The sequence below is a fragment of the Protopterus annectens genome, chromosome 8.part0 (assembly GCF_019279795.1).
Source record: "Protopterus annectens isolate FY-2018-M chromosome 8.part0, PAN1.0, whole genome shotgun sequence".
Lineage (NCBI taxonomy): Eukaryota > Metazoa > Chordata > Ceratodontiformes > Protopteridae > Protopterus > Protopterus annectens.
In genome coordinates this window covers 1,362,222,603-1,362,242,480 of record NC_056741.1, presented here as the reverse complement: position 1 = coordinate 1,362,242,480, position 19,878 = coordinate 1,362,222,603, and the positions used below count along the sequence as shown (strand labels likewise).

Below are 19,878 nucleotides of genomic sequence, written 5' to 3'. Positions count from 1 at the left end.
CTGATTAACAAAGTCTTGGGTCCTGCGTCGGTTGCTGTCCCTTCTTCCATGACGTCAGGTCGTCAGGGGTATAAAACATGCAGCTGACGCCATTACATCAGTCTTTCTTGCCGTGTGGTGCCCAAAGCAGAAGCAGTTCGCAAGTGCCAGTCGGCCAACTCCTGAAATTTACATTTTTGAGTTTCAGAACCAAAGTCTTCAACTAAAGCTAAGTACCCCACTGGGGAAACTTTTTCTTGCTCCTTTCCGATGTCAGTAAAAGTTAATAATTGCATTACTTGTGGAAAGCAAATACCTCATAAAGATTTTAATTTGTACTGCATTCCTTGCTTATGCCCTGACCACGATGTACCTTACTGTTGGTTTTGTGATTTATTTAATCAGTGCACTATCTGTCGTTGGTATATTTTTGTCTCTAAATATTTCGGATATCGAATGACTCAGTCATTGTCCATGCTGGTGTGAATGACCTGAGATGTACCTCCCTGGACTACATGAAAAGAGACATAGAGGAGCTCTCTGAGCATGTAGCCCAGGCTGGTATGACCCTGACCTTGAGTAGCATCTTACGCTCACCAAGAATGATGCCACAATATGAAGACAAGATGATCAATTTCAACAATTGGCTTAAGTATTGGTGTCATTCAAAGGGGATCCAATGCCTGTCAGGCTGGGATGAAATGCTTACAAGCCATGGTGCTTCGCTAGGGATGGCTTGCACCTGTCGCCCCTTGGCTTTCGGATATTGGCAAAGGCTCTTGCCACCCCCATAGTTCCTTTTTTAGGCAAGGCTCAAAAGACAAACCCACCTCCATAGGTATCACAAGGGATAAGAAACTAAGAGTAATGCTACTCAACGCCAGAAGTCTAAACCTCAAGATGCATGCACTCGAAACTCTCCTTAGCATGGAGAACATTGATCTCTTTGCAGTAACAGAAACCTGGTTCAAGGCTCCCGAGAGCACCCCAGCACTACCAGGTTGTACCTCATACCATGCTTTTTGGCCCCAAAGCTTGGACCGAACCACAAAAGAAGGGGGAGTATCAATATTCGTCAAAGATACCCACACATCCAGGTTGGTGGCACAGCACGAAGCATCAGGGACTATCCATGTGCAACTAACAGTGGGTAAAACTACCTTCCAGTTTATAGCCTGCTACAGACCACCCTCCCAAACCCAGGAACCCCACTTGGCCTTCCTGAGAACACTGGAAAATATGAAGGTCTCTCCAAACACCATTATATTGAGCAACTTCAACTACCCAAACATAGACTGGGAGCATTACTCTAGCTCCAACACCCTAGCCCAAAGGTTCCTAGAATTTATAAACTCAAATGCTATGGAACAACTTAAGCAGTAGAAACAAAACAGCACAACAGTAAAAAAAGAGGGGACGGTATCACCAAAGCATACGAGGTGGCGTTCTTCAGGAAGAACCAGGAATATCCAAGATTACGTTGGTTAAGCAGTACTCTCAAGTGACAATCCACATTTGAACAGGCAGTAGTTTATTTAAAAGCAAGGCACATACAAGGCAAATCACGTTAAACACTCCAAGCGTTTTTCGTTCGGAACTATGTCCGAACTTCTTCAGACAAACACTGGTACTAAAAAATGACTTGGTTTAAATAGTACATAAATTACTACATCATTTCATAGTCAATCAATTAAAGCCACTTAATGCCCCAATCAGAGCAATGAAATTAATTAGAAATACTTTAAAGTGGTCATTTAAAACTAGTCTAACTAGTTGAACCAGTCCAACTCAATGCAACACAGCGAATGTCATTGCGTTAAACTAGAAATGTAAATTGAAAAAAATAAACTAAATAAAATAAAATGAAAAAAGTAATAAACAAATACGTAAATTGAAAGAATCCACTGTATTTGTAAATAATATTATACCACATATGCCTCATTTAAATCGTAGTCATAACCAAACTACGAAACACAATTGTAAACCACTGAATACTAGTTCAAGTGTACACACGTAAAGAAACGTTCAGTTTATCAATCAAAGTAAACCTCACTATATTCCCTTGTTAAAAAATAAAAGTAAAGGTAAAGTTTTCACTTCGTCTCAACATATTTAGCAAAAAGTCTATAAGTATAGCTATATTTACATCTATCTAGAATTTTATAAAGGTACAAAATACATATAAAATATATATAAAAATATACATCAACAACTATGTTCCATTATTGCCAACGTGTTATTTAAACTTTAAAAATTTAAATATTTAAAAAATGCTGACCTAAACTAATCTCACTGGATATTCACATGCCAACCCCACCCCCTGCCCAGAAAACCACAGTGAAAAACTTCTCTAAAGCAAATTTGACACTCCTCAAAACCGAGGTGGAATCCTTCAAAACCCCCGGGCTTGTGGAAAATATGGCCCAGACCGCAGAATTCTTTATAAACGCATTCTATGAACACCTTCAGGAATGCATGGATCATGTAATCCCAAATAAAACCAAGACCCAATCCTCCAAAGGCAGGCATCCTGTCTGGTGGACCCCAGCCATAAACTATACAATAGAAGGAGGAAGCTACTTACATGATAGAGCAAAATCCCAAAAAGGGAAGGCATCTCTGATCAGTATTAGCAAAAAACTACGGGCACTCATAAAATCGTCTAAGGCCAGCTTCAAGAGAAAAATTGCACAGGACACTAAGGATAATCACAAGGCTTTCTTTAGTTATGTTAGAAACCTGGGTGGGAATTCCCAGATATTCTCAGAATTAGTCCAAAATGACGAAAAATACACCGAACCCACAGACATTGCCAACATCCTAGCTGACAGGTTCAGCACAAACTCCCCCCCCCCCACCAAAAGGGCAAATATCTTTCCCAGCAGAGTGCTGCCCCCCTGACATCTCAGATGCTCAGGTAAGAGCCGCCCTCTCCAAAGCAAAAAACACAGCATCAATGGGACCAGACGGTGTCCCGGGCTGCGTCCTACATGAACTCCAAGAAGAGCTAAACCCAAACATAAAACTACTGTTCAATCTCAACCTTTACTACAGGATATGTACCCAAAGAGTGGCGTACAGCAACAGTGGTCCCTCTCCACAAAGGTGGTGCCTCAATGGATCCTGGAAACTATCGCCCCATAAGCCTGACTAGCTTGGTCTGCAAAGCTATGGAAAGGATCATCATGGACCTCATAAATAAAGATATTGGGGACCTACAGACACTGGATCCTACCCAGTTTGGCTTTAAGGGCAGATCCTGCCTCTTAAACCTGGTCGATTTCTTTGAAACAGTCACCAAGGCCATTGACGAGGGGAAGGTGGTCCACACAGCCTACCTGGACCTCGCAAAAGCCTTCGATACAATACCCCACTCGGGCATTATAGATAAGCTCACCAGCTTAAATATAAACCCCTATGTCACTAGATGGGTTGCAAACTGGCTGAAGCACAGAACCCACATGGTTAGAATTGCTGGAGCCATGTCAGACACCAAACCAGTTACAAGTGGCGTCCCACAAGGCTCAGTCCTGGGACCTCTCTTGTTCGGTATATATTTCTCCAACACCCCCCCCCCTTTATAAGAGGCCTAGGACCGAAGTGGTTTATGAATCTTCTGACCAGGATTCAATTTTTTCTGATTCTTCTGATGATTTGGATTTGCCCTTATCTACTTATAAGGATTCTGATGCAGAGGACTCCATTCCCTCTGCTTCCCCTCCAGAGGATTTTTCTTTTGGGGAAACTTTGCATACTCTAAGAGAGCATTTCCACTGGGAAAGCCAGGATTTTTCCGATTAAAAAAAGAGGCTTAGGGATTTCTTACTCCTACCTCAGCATAGGCCTTTAGCTATTCCTCCTGTACTAGACATTGTTGATGATGCTTTTTCGGAATCTAGTTTGGCCCCTGATTCCTTGCCTCCTGCTCCCATAAAACCTGACAGGTACTACAGGGTCCCTGAGTCACACAAGTTCCTTTTTAAAAATCCTATTGCGGATCCAGAGACTATTTCACAGGGGCCCAAGGGCATTAAGGCTTCTACTGCTAAAAATCCTATCCCTTCTGATAGGGACTCCAGGGCGCTGGGTAGATGGGGGTAAGAAGGTTTACACTTCGGCAACCTTGGCCATTAGGGCTTTAAACTGCCAGTTTCATATGTTAAAGTATCAGTAACATGTTATTAGATGGCTTAAACAGAAAATGATGTTGATTCCTGACTGTGTGGAAAATAAAGAATTACAGGATTTAATGCATTTTGCTGAACAAGTTGGAAAACATACTTTGCAATGTGGTTTTGATTCATTAGAGGCCTCTTGCAGGGCTGCTGTTACTGGGTCTGTGCTCAGAAGGCATGCTTGGCTAAAGGAGCAATCCTTGCCTAATCATGTTGAAGCTAAATTGTTGGATGGTCCCTTAAATCTGGACTGCCTGTTTGGCAACAAGGCTGAGGAAGTTCTTAAAAAGATGGAAGGTAAAGCTAAATCTATACAAGTTGTTAAAAATTTCTTACAAGTTCAGCCTCCTACATTTAGTAGGCACTGGCCCTCTAAGAATTGGTCCTTTCCAGCCCCTTCCAGGTCTTCTCAAGCCAAACCCAGACACAGCAAAAGCCCCAGGTTTCAGTCCCAGGGGACACACAGGACTAAGCAGTGGGAGGCCTCCACTTCCAAATCTGGGAGTAATAAGACTCTCCCCTATGGTAAACTGTCTCAATGACTTCCGTTTAAAATTTTTATCAACTGACTGCCCCTTGGGGGGGGAAAGATTTCTCTTCATGCAAAGAACTGGGAACTCATTAACCAGGACAAATGGGTTTTAAATGTAGTGTCCCAGGGATACATATTTCACTTCCACATGATGCCAACACCAAGCGGGTGGCCGGACCTACCCCAAAATCAGTGGGCAGAGGACCAAAAAACAAGTACTTTCTCTTAAGCATGGGGGCTATTCAACTGGTACCGGAAGAGGAAAAGGGACAAGGTTTCTACTCGAGACTTTTCCTGGTACCCAGAAAAGACAATTCATGACGTCCTATCCTGGACCTGTCTACTCTAAACACCATTTTGGAAATTCCAAAATTCAAGATGCTGACTCTTCACCAATTACTTCCTATGCTAGGCAAAGATGCCGGGTTGGCAACATAGATTTAAAAGAAGCATACCTGCACATCCCAATCAGGGAATCTTGCAGAAGATACATATGTTTCAAAGCAGGCTACATGCGCTATCACTTCTCTGCACTGCCCTTTGGCTTATCTACTGCACCCTGGGTATTCACAAAGTGCCTAGCTCCAGTTATTGCATTTTGCAGGCAAAGAAATATTCAAATATACCCATACCTGGATGATTGTCTAATTGAGGCAGAAAGCCAGGACATACTTTTGAATCTTCTGGCCTTTGTACAAAGGGGTTCTAACTTGTCTGGGGTACACCATAAATGAAAAGAAATCACACCTGGTACCCTGTTAGCAAATTATATTCCTGGGAGCAAGCTTGAATACAACTTCCCAGATGGCTTACCTCACGCCAGAGAAACAAATTCATTTGACAACCTACTTCAGACAAGTGGCCACAAAAACCCTGCTATCTGCAAGACAAATTCTGCAAGCCTTGGAGTTCATGGACTCCTGCATTCTTCTAATTCCATATGCAAGACTGCATATGAGGAAACTACAGTGGTATCTAAAAAGCCTATGGTGTCAACATTCTCAAGATCTAGAAGCAATGATTCCTATCATACCTTGCCTACGCCTAGAATTCCTTTGGTGGGCAGAGGCCTGCCACCAAAACAAGGGACTACCTTTCACACCACCCCTTGCCGCCCAAACCCTAAACAGACACATCAGACTATGCATGGGGGGCTCACCTGGCAGGGAAGTGCATTCAGGGCAAATGGAACCCAAGTCAAATGCACCTGCATATCAATCAAACAGAAATGTTAGCTGTACAGAATTCTCTGACAGCCTTCAAGGACCACATTCTTCCAGGACAACTTATGGTAAAGATGGACAACACCACTGTTATGTGGTACATAAACAAGCAGGGGGGTACAAATTCTTACCCTCTCTACAGACTAGCCATGGCATTGTGGAACACAGCCTTGAGCTACCAAGTGCTTCTACAAGCTCAATTCCTGCCAAGAAAATTGAATACACTGGCAGACGGACTAAGCAGAAACCTCATGGACCCACATGAGTGGAAACAGGAACCAAGGATTTTCAACATGTTGACAAGCAAGTGGGGGAGCCCAGATATAGACCTGTTTGCCTCTCCCCAGAACTACCAATTGGACAAATTTTGCACAAGGACTCCCCACAAGCAAGCCTGGAAAGTGGATGCTCTGTCCTTCAGCTGGAAAAAGCTATCTGTCTATGCCTTCTCCCTCTGCCTCTGCTTTCCAAAGTACTACTAAAAATCAAACAGGACAAACCAAGGATGATTTTGATTGCTCCAGACTGGCCATGCCAACACTGGTAACCCCTCCTGCGCAGTGAGGCACGGTTATCCCCATGGCACCTGCCTCAGACTCCTTCCCTGTTGTCTCAGCAGAAGAACCAGATTCTGCACCCTCAGCTTCTAACACTGAACCTTGCAGCCTGGTTAATTACATAATCTCTCCTCTACCATCCCTCAGTAAACCTGTGATAGATATCATTTTAGAGGCAAGGAGGCCTAGTACTAGAAAATCTTATGCTGAAAAATGGAAAAGATTCTGTGCCCGGAACCAATCTCAGGGGATGAGCACAGCAGTGCCCAGTTTACCTCAGATTTTACAATACTTAACTGAGATGCTACACAAGGGCCTGTATTTTTCCTCCATTAAAATCCACGCTTCAGCCATTTCAGTTCATTATAGCACAGAACATCCCCTCTTCTCTCATCCACTGCTCAAGCAGTTCCTCAGAGTGGCCAAAAATTTGAGACCACCTGGAGAGCTCCAACCCCAGCCTGGGACCTTAACTTTGTTTATGAGAAACTCACTCTACCTCCTTTCAAGCCAGCTGCTACTGCAGACTTAAAATGTCTTTCTTGGAAAACAGCTTTCGTTTTAGCAATCACTTCAGCTAGAAGGGTATCTGAATTACAGGCCCTTATGGCAGTTGAATCTTTCATCATCTTTCATGCGGACAGGGTGTCTCTCAGAACCAGTCCATCCTTCATGCCCAAGGTGGTATCCAGTGTGGCTCTTAATCAGTCTATTCATTTGCCAACTTTTTCCCAATCCGCAGAATAAAGGGGAACGGAAACTGCATTCCTTAGATGTGCACAGGCATCTTGGATTCTACTTGGACAGGACTAAACCTCAAAGGAAATCTGAACAACTGCTGGTGGCATTTGCTGCAGGGGCAGAGGGGAAGGCTATTTCAAAGCAAACCATTTCTAAATGGATAGGCCATTGCATTCATTTCTGCTATAAGCACCATGGAAAACCTTTCCCCCAGGGGATCAGACCTCACTCCACCAGGGCTGCATCTACCTCTACAGCCTTTCTCAGAGGCATCACTACCAGGGACATCCTAGAAGCTGCTACCTGGAGTTTTGTGCATACTTTCACCAAGCATTATCATTTGCCAATTTTCTCTAAATCCAGAGCTGGCTCTGCCACTGCAGTCTTGTAGGGCCTTATAGCTATCTAAATTCCTCCTCCCAACCATAGCTTTAGGAATCTACCCAAATGTAATGACTGCAACAGTGAAACACGAAGAACATAGTACAGTTGTGTACACTTACCATAAATGTAGATGTTCAAGTGTATTCACTGTTGCAGTCCTGGTTACCCTCCCTCCAGCCCCCTAATTTCTTTTGGCTATACCTCTACTTTCCTTTACTATGCTTAAAAGACTTTTTGGTGTATTTGCTTTTTTTGTTGGAAGTATATTATTGTACTTTTATATTTAATTGCTCCCCATTAGGAGGGCACCTGACATCTTGGGCAAGAAAAACTGATGTAGTGTCATTGGCTGCATGTTTTATACCCCTGATGTCATGGAAGAAGGGACAGCAACTGACACAGGACCCAAGACTTTGTTAATCAGGCCGACTGAAGGCTACCTGCAAGCAGATAACCCAAATGTAATGACTGCAACAGTGAATACACTCGAACATCTACATTTATGGTAAGTGTACACAACTGTACTTTCTTGTTCCTGTGATGTTTTATTTCTTTCTCTCTGCATCTTGGAGATATCCTTTTGTTTTATCATCCGATCATGAGTGATGAAAAATGCACAAAAAGTTAATTATCCTATATATTTCATTATCTTTTTTTTAAGGCACAAGAAACAGTTAATTAAACTGATGAGCTTGTTCTGTGTCACATTCTGATTAAAAAAAAAAAAAAACAGGTAGGTGAGTAACAAAAAATCAAGAGTGGCAAGCCATCTGTAGTGGACAAGCATTGTGTAATGTAGAAGTTTTGCCTGTAACCTTTTAACTTCCTGTGTTCTTTAGTATGTTAAATACGGAGTGTTAATTTCTTACTAACCTTCACTGTATAAATACTCCTTGTGTGTGCATGTGTCTGTCTGTGGATATTGACTTTTCAACTACTGAGTAATGACGGACTTTCTCTGCTTGTTTTCATCTCTGCAGGACACTGAATGGTGGGCTCTGATTCTGCACCCTTTCGCTCTCCTCTTGGGGCTGTCTGAACAGGAGGTGTTTGCTTTTCACTTACTTTACTTGGTTTCTCATTTTAAATCTCTTCTGTAGCTGTTCTCCTTTTTGCATTGCTCCCTGTGGTGTTTTTGTATGTTATTTCAGTAGGAAGAGGGGCATCATCACTGTAAAACTCCTCACACACTTTTTATTAAGAAACAGTGAGAATGCCAACATCAGCACAGAGCTATGCTGGGCAAAGTAAGTCTGCTGGAACATGACTGAATACAGTTGGAAGATTTGTCTGGTTGGGGGCAATCTGGGTTTGTTTTTCTGTTTTGTTTTTTGCTTCCTTACAAGTACCTGGGCATTATGCTGTCTACGGGAAGATGTAGCGGGTGTTACCTACAATAATTTGTAGCAAGTTGTACTGGTTCCTTGCTGTTACATATGTCTGTTGTCTATGTCTCCTTGCAAGCTTCTCTGGCCTGAGGCACCCAACATTGTTTTCCCTTTGCAACTCCTTAATTAGGTGTAGGAAACCAGCATGTAAGTACTGTTGGAGGAACCTTTATTAAACAAGTTATGTTAATCCACCAGCATCCATGTTGGCTCCTTTAGTACGCAGGAACTGACTTTACCACAAATTGACTAGGTTGAGGAGTCCTCGATTCTGGCCTGATATGCCCATTCCCTTTCTCCTCAAATGTTGGTGGGGATGGAGTGTAAAAGAAGAGTCAACTTAAGTAAGTTTTAACTATGTTGTAAAAATAGTGTGTGTGAAGAAAATCTTAACTGCTTGTAGAAGGTTTTATGACTACGACTGTCTCCTTTTCTGTTTCTAGTTTTGTCGTTAATAAAATTGCTGCACTTGTTTATAAAACTAACACAGGAAAGAAAGTATTTTCTGGACATGATACTTCCGCACATTGCTACAACTGGTGACATTGTTTCATACTTTCAGTATTCTTTAATGTGTAGCGTGTGGGACAGTAAGCAGTTAGTATGTTTTTCAAGTAGGTAGCGGCATTCTAGGTGACTAGCACTTAGGAAGAGCCTGCTGGTTGCATTCCCATCTTTTTGCCATTTAAATAGTGAATGATTCTTTGTTGTGTAGTGTTTACAGTCACTACTGCATCTTAGACGTTGGTTTCTGCAGTCTGTTGCTCTTTGTCACCCCTGCTGTTCCCTGCAGCCTTTTTTAAAGTACTGTGACAGGAGATTTATGAATGAATGTAAGCGAGTTTAGGGTAATGCTTGTTTTTCCCCTGCTTTAGGGAAACATTGTTATTGAGATACTTGGATGAGTACTCGCAAATAGAGCTCTTCCCTAGACTTATGCTTTCATTTGCATGTTTTATTAATATTCTTTCTTTTTACAGATTTGGATTCTTTTTCTGGGAGCTGTTTTTGGCTTCTCTTGCTATGGACCAATTGCATTATTTGGAGTCATAGCCAATGAGAGTGCACCTTCTCGCTTTTGTGGAACATCCCATGCTATTGTTGCCCTGATGGCTAATGGTGAGTAGCACAGATCTGAAAGTCATTTATGGCCTTGTGTGAAGAGGGTACTTCACAAATGAGCATTAAAAGTGTTCTGTATTGAAAAGTGCTATGAGCTACAGGAAAACACATAAACATAAAAGTTAGAGAAGAAACAGATCTATTCAGGTCTTTCCGAGTGACACTAATCTCATGAAATCAGTAAAGGCCTACTTGTTTTCTGCTATTTAAAAGAAAATTTAAGTTGAGAACTACTATTGTTTTATAATTAGTTAAAGAGATTTGAACATTTATGTATGATGATAAATGTTTCACTGCTAAGAAAGGGCATGGTATGAATTGTAATGGCATCCATTGTAGTTGCATGATTAGAAATTTTCCTCCAAGTATATGGATTTAAATTATTTTTTTTTTCAAACACCTTTATTGAATTACCTGTGAAATAGGCAAATTTACATTCATATAAAAGTAATCAAACTATATTAACATAAACCTTATACTTCACGTATTGCTATATACAGTATCATATAACCTAAGCAATATTACATAAATTATTCAATTCCTGCTTTTTTTTTTAAACAAGAAACGTCTTCATTAAACCATTACTTACTACAGACATGCATTTATATAAATGAAAACAAACCACACTGACAAAATCTTAGTCCCAAGCATTTTACAACACAAATCATACTGACAGACTCCCAGTTGCAAACATTATACATTGCTTATAATCTACCCAGTCTTTCTCATTCTGACATTACATAGCTCATTTAAGTCCTGCCACCTTATAGACCTTATCCCTCCCTTGTATGTATTGTTCCCACAACTCCCATTTTTCCCATGTAGTTTGCTCCAGCCGTTTTCTAAAGATCTCCGTTCCAGTTGTTTACTATGTTCACTACTCCCAGTATAGCTGGTTTAGATTTTCGTTCTGATTCTGTATCATAGCTCAGACAAATCATCTCCCTTGTCACACTAATCTGCCCATTCAGCATCTCCGACAGTGCATCCCGCAGGGAATCCTTACACTCCGCCAACTCACTTCACTCCCGGAAAATATGTTCCCAGTTACCTCTTTCTTTCCCTTCACATCTCCAACATTTACTGTCTGCACGAGGAAAAACTCTCTGGAGTCTACTTGGTGTATAAAAATATCTGTGTAAATATTCCAGGCAAAAATCCTAAATCTTCTAGATTTTGCTGCATATTTGGGAGACATGCATATATCCTCCCATTGTTTCTTTGTGAATTGCTAATCCAGTCTCTCTTCCCAATCCTTTCTAACCTCCTCCTTCTGTGATTGATTATTATAGTTATGGTGCAATATTTTATATGCTGTACTAATTGTTCCTTTTTTAATGGCAGCTTCTGTTCTAGATTCTATTAAAAACTCTACCAGTGCTGATCATTCATTTAGGACCTCCAGTTTCTTTCACTTTGCCTGTACTCTGATATCAATCCCTGATAGGGAAGGCAATCTCTTAACCTGCAGTCCAAATAAATTATTGCATCTTCCCATTCTATCATCTTTCCCTCTCTAGATATTTGCTCCCATTGCCTTGGTTCCTTTGCCAGTTTTCTCCAATAGATTCCAGCCCCCTCTTGCCTATTGTCTGTATCCCTAATTGCAGTCACCCCTATTAGCAGAATCTCCTTTCACCATTCCAGTGTTGGTTTAGTTCTTAGAATACTTTCTGCTACTTTACAGATGTAATATTCTGCATGATTATTGTTGTTCTCCTTAAAGACCTACTTTCAAAATCCCAGTCTCTCCTTGTTTCTTGAGCTTCCCCCCTGTTTAATCATCATCCCTTTCCACTTTGAATTACAGTTTTCTGCTTGTGCTTATGTATAGGAGTCTTAACTGTGTAGCTCTGAAATACCCCTTCAAGTTGGGTAATCCATATCCGCCCTGTTCTACTGGAAGAATCAACTTATCCAGCTTGACTCTTGCCATCTTCCCCTCCCAGATAAAGTCCTTCATTTCTTTATTAATTGCTACCCACATCTTTTCGTTTTGTTTATAAAAATATGCCTGACCTTTGTGTAAGTCTAAAGGGACTACAAACATTTTAACTGCTTTATCTTGCTATCCATAGCCATGTAACAAAGCTTCCATTTTCTCAGTTTTTGTATTATCTTTTGTTTAGTCTCTTCCCACATATCCTTAGCTGCCACACTAGAGTCATTTGTAATCCATACTCCTAAATATTTCATTTTGTCATGTCCCCATAAATATGGACATTCCTGAACCAGTTTGTGTGGGTACATAATTTACTACTATTGCTTTTGTTTGAGCTTCATTCATTTTGTATCCCAAAAGATCTGAAACTCTCTTAAAATATTCCACAATACTTAGGATAGGAAGGGATAAGATAAAAATGGCTATGTCTAACCAATCTACATGAAAGTCCCCAGGAATAGATGGTATTCCTGTGGAAGTTTGGAAGTTAGGAGGGAAAAAAACTAATAAAGATCTGGAAGGCTTTGTTTAATAGTATTTTAAGAGGAGGAGAAGTACCAGCATCCTGGAAGAAGGTGGTGGTAGCTGTAATACCTAAAGAGGGTAAAGATCCATCGGATCCAGCTTCATACAGGCCCATTTCAATACTAAACCATGATTATGAAGTGTTTATGTCTACAATTGCTAAAAGATTGGCAAAACTGATGCCAAAATTGATCGATATGGCTCAGTGTGGTTTTGTGGAGGGGAGGCAAACATTTTACAATATTAACAGAACATTGATGATCCAGAGGGAAGCAGAATGTAAGAAAGTACCACTTTTATTGGTGGGTCTTGATGCAGAGAAAGCATTTGACAGAGTAGACTGGGACTTCTTGAGCAGGGCAATGGAAGTATTTGTTTTCCCTGATACAATTATAAGGTTGATTAGAAGAATATATGAGGGATCGGAGGCACGAATTAAAGTGGGTGGGGTCCTCTCCGATAATTTTTGCTTTAGTAGAGGAACCAGGCATGGTTGTCCACTTTCCCCTTTGTTGTTTTCATTATATTTAGAACCATTGGCAAAGAGAATAAGGGACTCTGAAATCCAAGGATGTAATTGGTATGGTACTCAGGAAAAGCTGGCTCTATTTGCAGACGATATTATTTTACACATGACAAAACCAAAAAGGGAGATTACAGTGTTGTGGAACATTTTAAGAGGGTTTCAGATCTTATCGGGATACAAAATTAATGGTGCTAAAACAAAGTAAATAGTGGTATATTATGTACCCACACACAAATTGGTCCAACAATATCCATATTTATGGGGACATGATAAAATTAAGCATTTAGGAATATGGATTACAAATGACTCTGGTGACAGCTAAGGATATGTGGGAAGAGATTATACAGAAGATAATACGAAAATTGAGAAACTGGAAGATGTGAAGTTGTTCAATCTCGCCTTCATTCTTACTGATGGGTTCGGAGCCGATCCTCACCTTCAAGTCGGCCAAATTTCAAAGCTCGAGGTCTCTAACAGCTCGAGGCCAAAGCCCTATCCCACAATGCACCTCCACCTAACCCAGATCTAGTTTGCCGCTGCAACTGATCATGCATTTGTCTACAGCTCAGGACGTTTGAAAGATAAGTTCTTCTCTTTCTGGAAATGTTTGTAAAAAATTGCTATTTGTTAGTTGTTTGAGAGTTACCAAGGATAGACTATTCATTTTGGGGTTTCCTTTTGTTTTCTAACAGTGCTGTATTATAAGAACTTGTGTTCTTGTTTGTTGGGTGTTTGGCCCTGTTGGTCCTTGTTTTCAGACGGTTTGGCTTATTTTGACCTATCCTTCAAGCCAAGTTAGGTTTTTGCAGTTTCTTTGTAGCTGGTTAGTCTTATAGCCATGTTAGGCTTAAGTTATTTACCTTTAGCCTGTTAGGCTTATTCCTTTATTGCAGCTACAGCTGAGTTAGGCTTTGCTTCATTATATTTGTAGCCGGTTAGGCTTATTTTCTTTGTTGCTACTAACCTTTAGCTTATTGTCAGTGTTGTCTTTGATTACTAGGATTGTACTGTGTTATCCAGTGTCTTAGAATTTCTGACCAAACTCTTCAACGAAGGAGCTGCAGCAACAACCATTTGGATACAACTGGCTGCTATGTCTACTTTCCATATAGGTGAATTTAGAAATGGTATTATGTCTAACAAGTTGGTGAAGGCCTTTTTTGCAGGGTATGATGCACTTAAAACCACCGATCAGATCTTCTACTGCCCCATGGAATTTGAACTTAGTCCTATCCAAGATTATTCTTCCGCCCTTTGAACATGCTTCTTCTTGTGAGCTGAAATATCTTTTTTGGAAGATCATTTTCTTGGTGGCCATTACATCAGCACGCAGAATTTCGGAGTTGTAAGCCCTTTCTCTTAAGCAGCCATACTTGATATTTCACAAAGGTAGGGTTTCCGTCAGGACGAATCTGTCGTTCTTACTAAAAATTTGTTCCGAATTCACACTTAATCATGCTATTGAATTACCTGTTTTCTTTCCCAATCACTCAAATCAGTTGGAATATATGCTTCACAAACTTGACGTCTATAGGACAATTTAATTTCTATTTGGACAGGACAAAAGACATAGAAGGGCTGATCAGGTGTTTGTCTCCTTTTCAGATTCTAAAAAAGGTGCACCGGTATCCAAATCTACCTTATCTAAATGGCTTTCTGATTGTATATCCTTTATTTACCATGAAGCAGACATTTCTTTACATGACAAAGTCAAAGCTCATTCAACCAGAGCTGTTTCTGCTTCCATAGCCTTGTTGGCCAGGCTACCCATTGATTCTATTTGCGCAGCTGCCACATGGTCAAAGCCACATGCCTTCATGTTTCATTACAAGGTAGACAAGGCCTCTAGGGACAGGGCTTCATTTGAGTCTGCTATCCTTAAGCAGGTACTCCTGTGAGCCACTCAAGTTTGTGGTGCTGGGGAAGCTACCCATCAGTAAGAATGAAGGCGAGATTGAACAACTTCACATAAAGAAGTTATGTACTTACCATAGCGTTGCATGTGATTTGTTCTTTTCGCCTTCATTCTTATGACCCCCCCCCACCTACCCCCATCCAATGTCTGGAAGTTCGAGAGGCTCTACGTTGGTTTTGGTTCTCCTGAGGAGTTTCCTCTCGCTAGTTGTCTCTATGATTTCCTTGAAATCTGGGGTAGGTTTAATGCTAGTTGGCAGCAAACAAGATCTGGGGAAGGTGGAGGTGCATTGTGGGATAGGGCTTCGGCCTTGAGCTGTTAGAAAACACGAGCTTTGCAATTTGGCTGACTCGTAGCTGAGGATCGGCTCTGAACCCATCAGTAAGAATGAAGGCGACAAGAACAACTCACATGGAACGTTATGGTAAGTACATAAATTCTTTTTTTTGCTATATGGAAATGGATACCAAGATACAAGCCATTAAAATGTAACTAGTCCCTTTAGTCTTCTACACAGGTCAGGCATACTTTTATTAATCGGAGGAGAAGTTGTTGATCGCAATTAAAAAAGAGTTGAAGGATTTTATTTGGGAAGGGAAGACAGCAAGGGTCAAATGTAATAAGCTGATTCTTCCAATAGAAAAAGGTGGACTAGGATTACCTAATTTGAAGGGTATTTTACAGCAACACAGTTAAGGCTCTTATACATAGCACAAGCAGAAAACTATAATTCCAAGTGGAAAGGAATGATGCTGACACGGGGGGGGGGAATCAAGAAATAAGGAGAGATTAGGATTTCGGATGCAGACTCTTGAACAACCAAAATCATACAGGGTATTATATTCATAAAATAGCAGCGAGTATTCTAAGAAGCATACCAGCACGAGACTGGGGAAAAAAGATTTTGCCAATAGGTTTGACTGTGGTCACGGTTACAGATAATGGGCAAGAGGGACTGGAATTTATTGGAGAAAACTGGCAAAAAGGACCCAATGTATTGGGAGCAAATAACTAGAAAGGGAAAGGTAATAGAATGGGAAGAGGTCAATAATTTATTTGGACTGCAGGTTAATGATTGCTTTCCCTGTCAAGGATTGATATCAGAATATAGACAAAGAGAAAAAAAAATAGGGGGCTCCTAAATGAAAGACCAGCACTGGTAGAGTTTTTAATATAATCTAGAACAGAAGCTGCCATTAAAAAAGGAATAATTAGTAAAGCATATAAAGTACTGCATGATAATTATAAGAATCGATCAGAGGAGCTTAGAAAGGATTGGGAAGAGAGACTGGATAAGCAATCCACAAAGCGACAATGTGGGAATATATGTATATCTTCCAAATATGCAACGAAGACTAGAAGGTTTAGGATCTTTGCCTGGAAGTGTTTACACAGGTATTTTTATATCCCAATTAAACTCCAAAGAATTTTTCCTCAGGTGGATAGCAAAGGATGGAGGTGTGACGGGCAAGAAAGAGGTAGCTGGGGATATATTTTTTGGAAGTGTGATGACCTGGCAGAGTTTTGGGATTCCCTGCAGACTGCTCTGTCGGAGATACTGAGTGAGTAGATTGGACTGACTGGGAGATGATTTTTTTGAGTTATGCTACAGAATCAGAATTGCCTAGGTATAGTAAAGCCTTGCTGAGTCTAATTATGGTGGCTGCCAAAAAAGCAATTACTAGAAAATGGAAATCAAAGTCTAAACCAACTTCACTAGAAGTAGTGAATATAGTGACAGAGATAAAACAACAGGAATTGGGATCTTTAGAAATGGGAAAGGGCAAACTACATAAGAAAAAAATGGGAATTGTGGGAACAATATATGCAGAGTAGGAACGAGGTTTAAGAAGCAGGATTTAAATGAGCTATATAATGCTTAACTGACAATGACTGGATGGTTTATAAGTGATGTATAATGTTTATAACTACAGATGCTCTTTGTGTTTTACTGTTGCAGTCATCAACTGTAGGTTATCCCTGTTGTAGTACCCCTCGGCTGGCCCGAATACCAGAGTGAATGTTTTTCTGCGTTGGCTGCTGTCGCGTGTAGTCTGATGTCAGGTCATCAGTGCTATAAAGCAAGGCAGCCAACATCATTACATCATTCTTTCTTGCCGTGGAGCCTGTGGCAGAAGCAGTTTGCAAGAGTGCCAGTCGGTCACTACCAGAGTTCAAATTTTAGCTGAAAACATCTAAAGTTAAGTATCCCATTGGGGACCCTTTTTTCTTGCACTAACCAATGTCCAAAAAAGTTTACAATTGTCTCGTCTGTGGAAAGGAGATCGCACACCGAGACTTTCATTCTCACCAAGTCACTTGTTTAGGCCCAGACCACAATGTCCCTCGTTGCCAGTTCTGTGCCCTCTTTAACATGAGAACCATTTGCAGTAGAGCTCTTATTGTAGACAGATATTTTCATGTTCCGTCTTCGCATTCCGAAATGGTGTCAATCAGCCAACAATATGTGGACATTCCAAAAAAACGCAGAGATAAAGATAGAGACAGACCATACAAGGCTAAGCCTTCCGACTACTCTACCACTAAGCAGGTAGTCAGTTCTCCGGAATTCAGTGAGGTGCTTTTGCAGCGCCTGATGCCTGATTCAATATCTACGCAGGCCTCTACTGAGACCCTTTTGGAGTCCGGTATGCAGCGGAAATCTTCTTCATCTTCCGAGCCTTTGGCGGGCTATGCCTCGGTTGGGTCTGGAGCCACGATGCAGGCACCGACTTCCGAGGAGGCCTTTCGCACTACCGAATCTAGACAAAAACCGACGTCTTCTCATCTGACAAATGTTTCTCTCAGACCGGCTGATACTCTTAGGCCTAGAAGCTAGGCCACTCCTAGAAAATGTGCTTCTAGCCACCATCTTGCCCCTGCTCCACCACCCCAAGCACAAATGCTTAAAGTGGTGGAGGACCTCATCTCCCTTATCAGGGGTAGTCGGGCCACAACTTCTAAAAGGAAAAGACACCCTTCTCCAGAAATGATGACAGAACAGGATTCTGAGGAGTCTGACTATTCAGATTTTGAAGAGGAACAATAACCTGTGACTGCTTACAAGGATTCAGATGCAGAGGAATCCATCCCTTCTGCCTCCCCTCCAGAAGACCTTTCCTTTGGGGAAACCCTTCCCACCCTCAGGGAACATTTTGAGTGGGAATCTCAGGATTTCCCCCAGTCTAAGAAAAGACTTGGAGAGTTTCTGGACCTGCCCCTGCACAGACCTCTGGCCATCCCCCCTATTTTAGAAGTGGTGGATGATGTTTTCCATGAATCCTGCTTAGCCCCTGACGCCCTCCCACCTGCTCCCAATAAACCTGACAGGTATTACAGGGTACTGGATTCTCATAAATACCTGTACAGAAATCCTGCTGCAGACCCAGAGGTAATTACACAGGGACCCAAAGGAGCTAAGACTAGTTCTGCCAGAATCCTATTCCTTCTGACAAGTTTTCCAGAGCTCTGGACAGATTGGGTAAAAAAGTATACATCTCTGCAACCTAAGCTATCAGAGCACTCAACTGTGTCAGATGTTCTTCGTGTTTCACTGTTGCAGTCCTCACATATGGATTATCCGGCTGCCGGTATCCCTCAGTCGACCCGAATACAAGAGTCCTTGGTATACGACGTCGGTGCTGCCAGTTGTAAAACTGACGTCAGTATGTCAGGTATAAAGGGAGGCAGCTGACGCCATTTCCTCAGTCTTTCTTGCCACAGAGCCTGAAGCAGATGCAATTCGCACTAGTGCCGGTCGGCCGTTTACCTTCGTTTCGCTTTCCAACTACCAAGTTGAAGACACCTTCAGATAAGTATCCCATTGGGGATCCTCTTTTCTTGCTTTAACGAATGTCAGATAAAGTTAATAACTGTCTTGCCTGTGGAAAACCGATTCCGCACCGTGATTTCCATTCCTATTGTATAACTTGTTTGGGCCTTGAGCATGACATCCCTAACTGCTATCTCTGTGCTTCCTTTAACCCGCGTACCATACACCATAGAGCTAAGATTTTGTATAAGAATTTCGGAGTCTGGCCTAACTTCGTCGGTATGGCATCTTCTGGTCTCCCGACTTCGGATATACCTAGGAATTGCAAAGACAAGGACCACGACAGGCCTAGGTTTATATCTACTGATGACGCACTGGTGAAATTGGTTGTCAGCACAGCGGTACTCGGTGAGGCGCTTTTGCAGCCCCTGCAGTCCGCAGATTTTCAGCCACAAGCCACTGCCAAGACCTTTACACAGTCCTCCATGCCACAGGCTATTTCATCTTCAGACCCTCCGCCTGTCGCCGCCTCAGATGGGTCTGGAGCTGCTTTGCAGGCACTGGCTTCTAACGCCTCTTCTTTTTGACATGAGACCAGAACCAGACCCGACTACCTTAATTCAGACTTCTGCAGTTGCTAAGCATCCCAAGTCCCTTCGGATTGCTAGTAAACCTTCCAGCCGTAAACCTACTCACAAGCTGGCGTTGGCCTCCCCTCCTGTACCTCAGTCCCACTTGGTAAAGATGGTTGTTGATCTTCTTTCCCTGATTAGGGGCTCTCATCCCCCCCCCCCAAAAGAGGACTAGGGAATTATCTCCTGATGTTTTGTCTGTCTCAGATTAAGGAAATTCTCAACTTTTTTCTGGCTTTCAGGATTCTGATGCTGAGAACTCTATCCCTTCTGCCTCCCCTCCAGAGGATTTTTCCTTTGGGGATACTTTGAATACTCTTAGGGAGCATTTTAAATGGGAATGTCAGGATTTTCCACAGTCTAAGAAAAGAATCGGGGGGGGGGGTTGGATTTGCCACAGCATAAGCCTCTGGCTATACCTCCAGTTTTGGAAGTTGTGGATGATATTTTCATGGAAAATTCCTT

General features: G+C 41.7%; 1 protein-coding gene across 1 annotated transcript in view; it reads left to right on the top strand.

Moving 5' to 3' along the window:
• Positions 1-19,878, top strand: part of SLC37A4 (solute carrier family 37 member 4) — a 345,044-nt gene that overhangs the window by 291,639 nt on the left and 33,527 nt on the right. The window contains exons 9-10 of the mRNA XM_044079443.1: positions 8,572-8,637; positions 9,960-10,098. Of these exons, the coding sequence (XP_043935378.1) occupies positions 8,572-8,637; positions 9,960-10,098 (205 nt within the window). The remainder of the gene's footprint in view (positions 1-8,571; positions 8,638-9,959; positions 10,099-19,878) is intronic.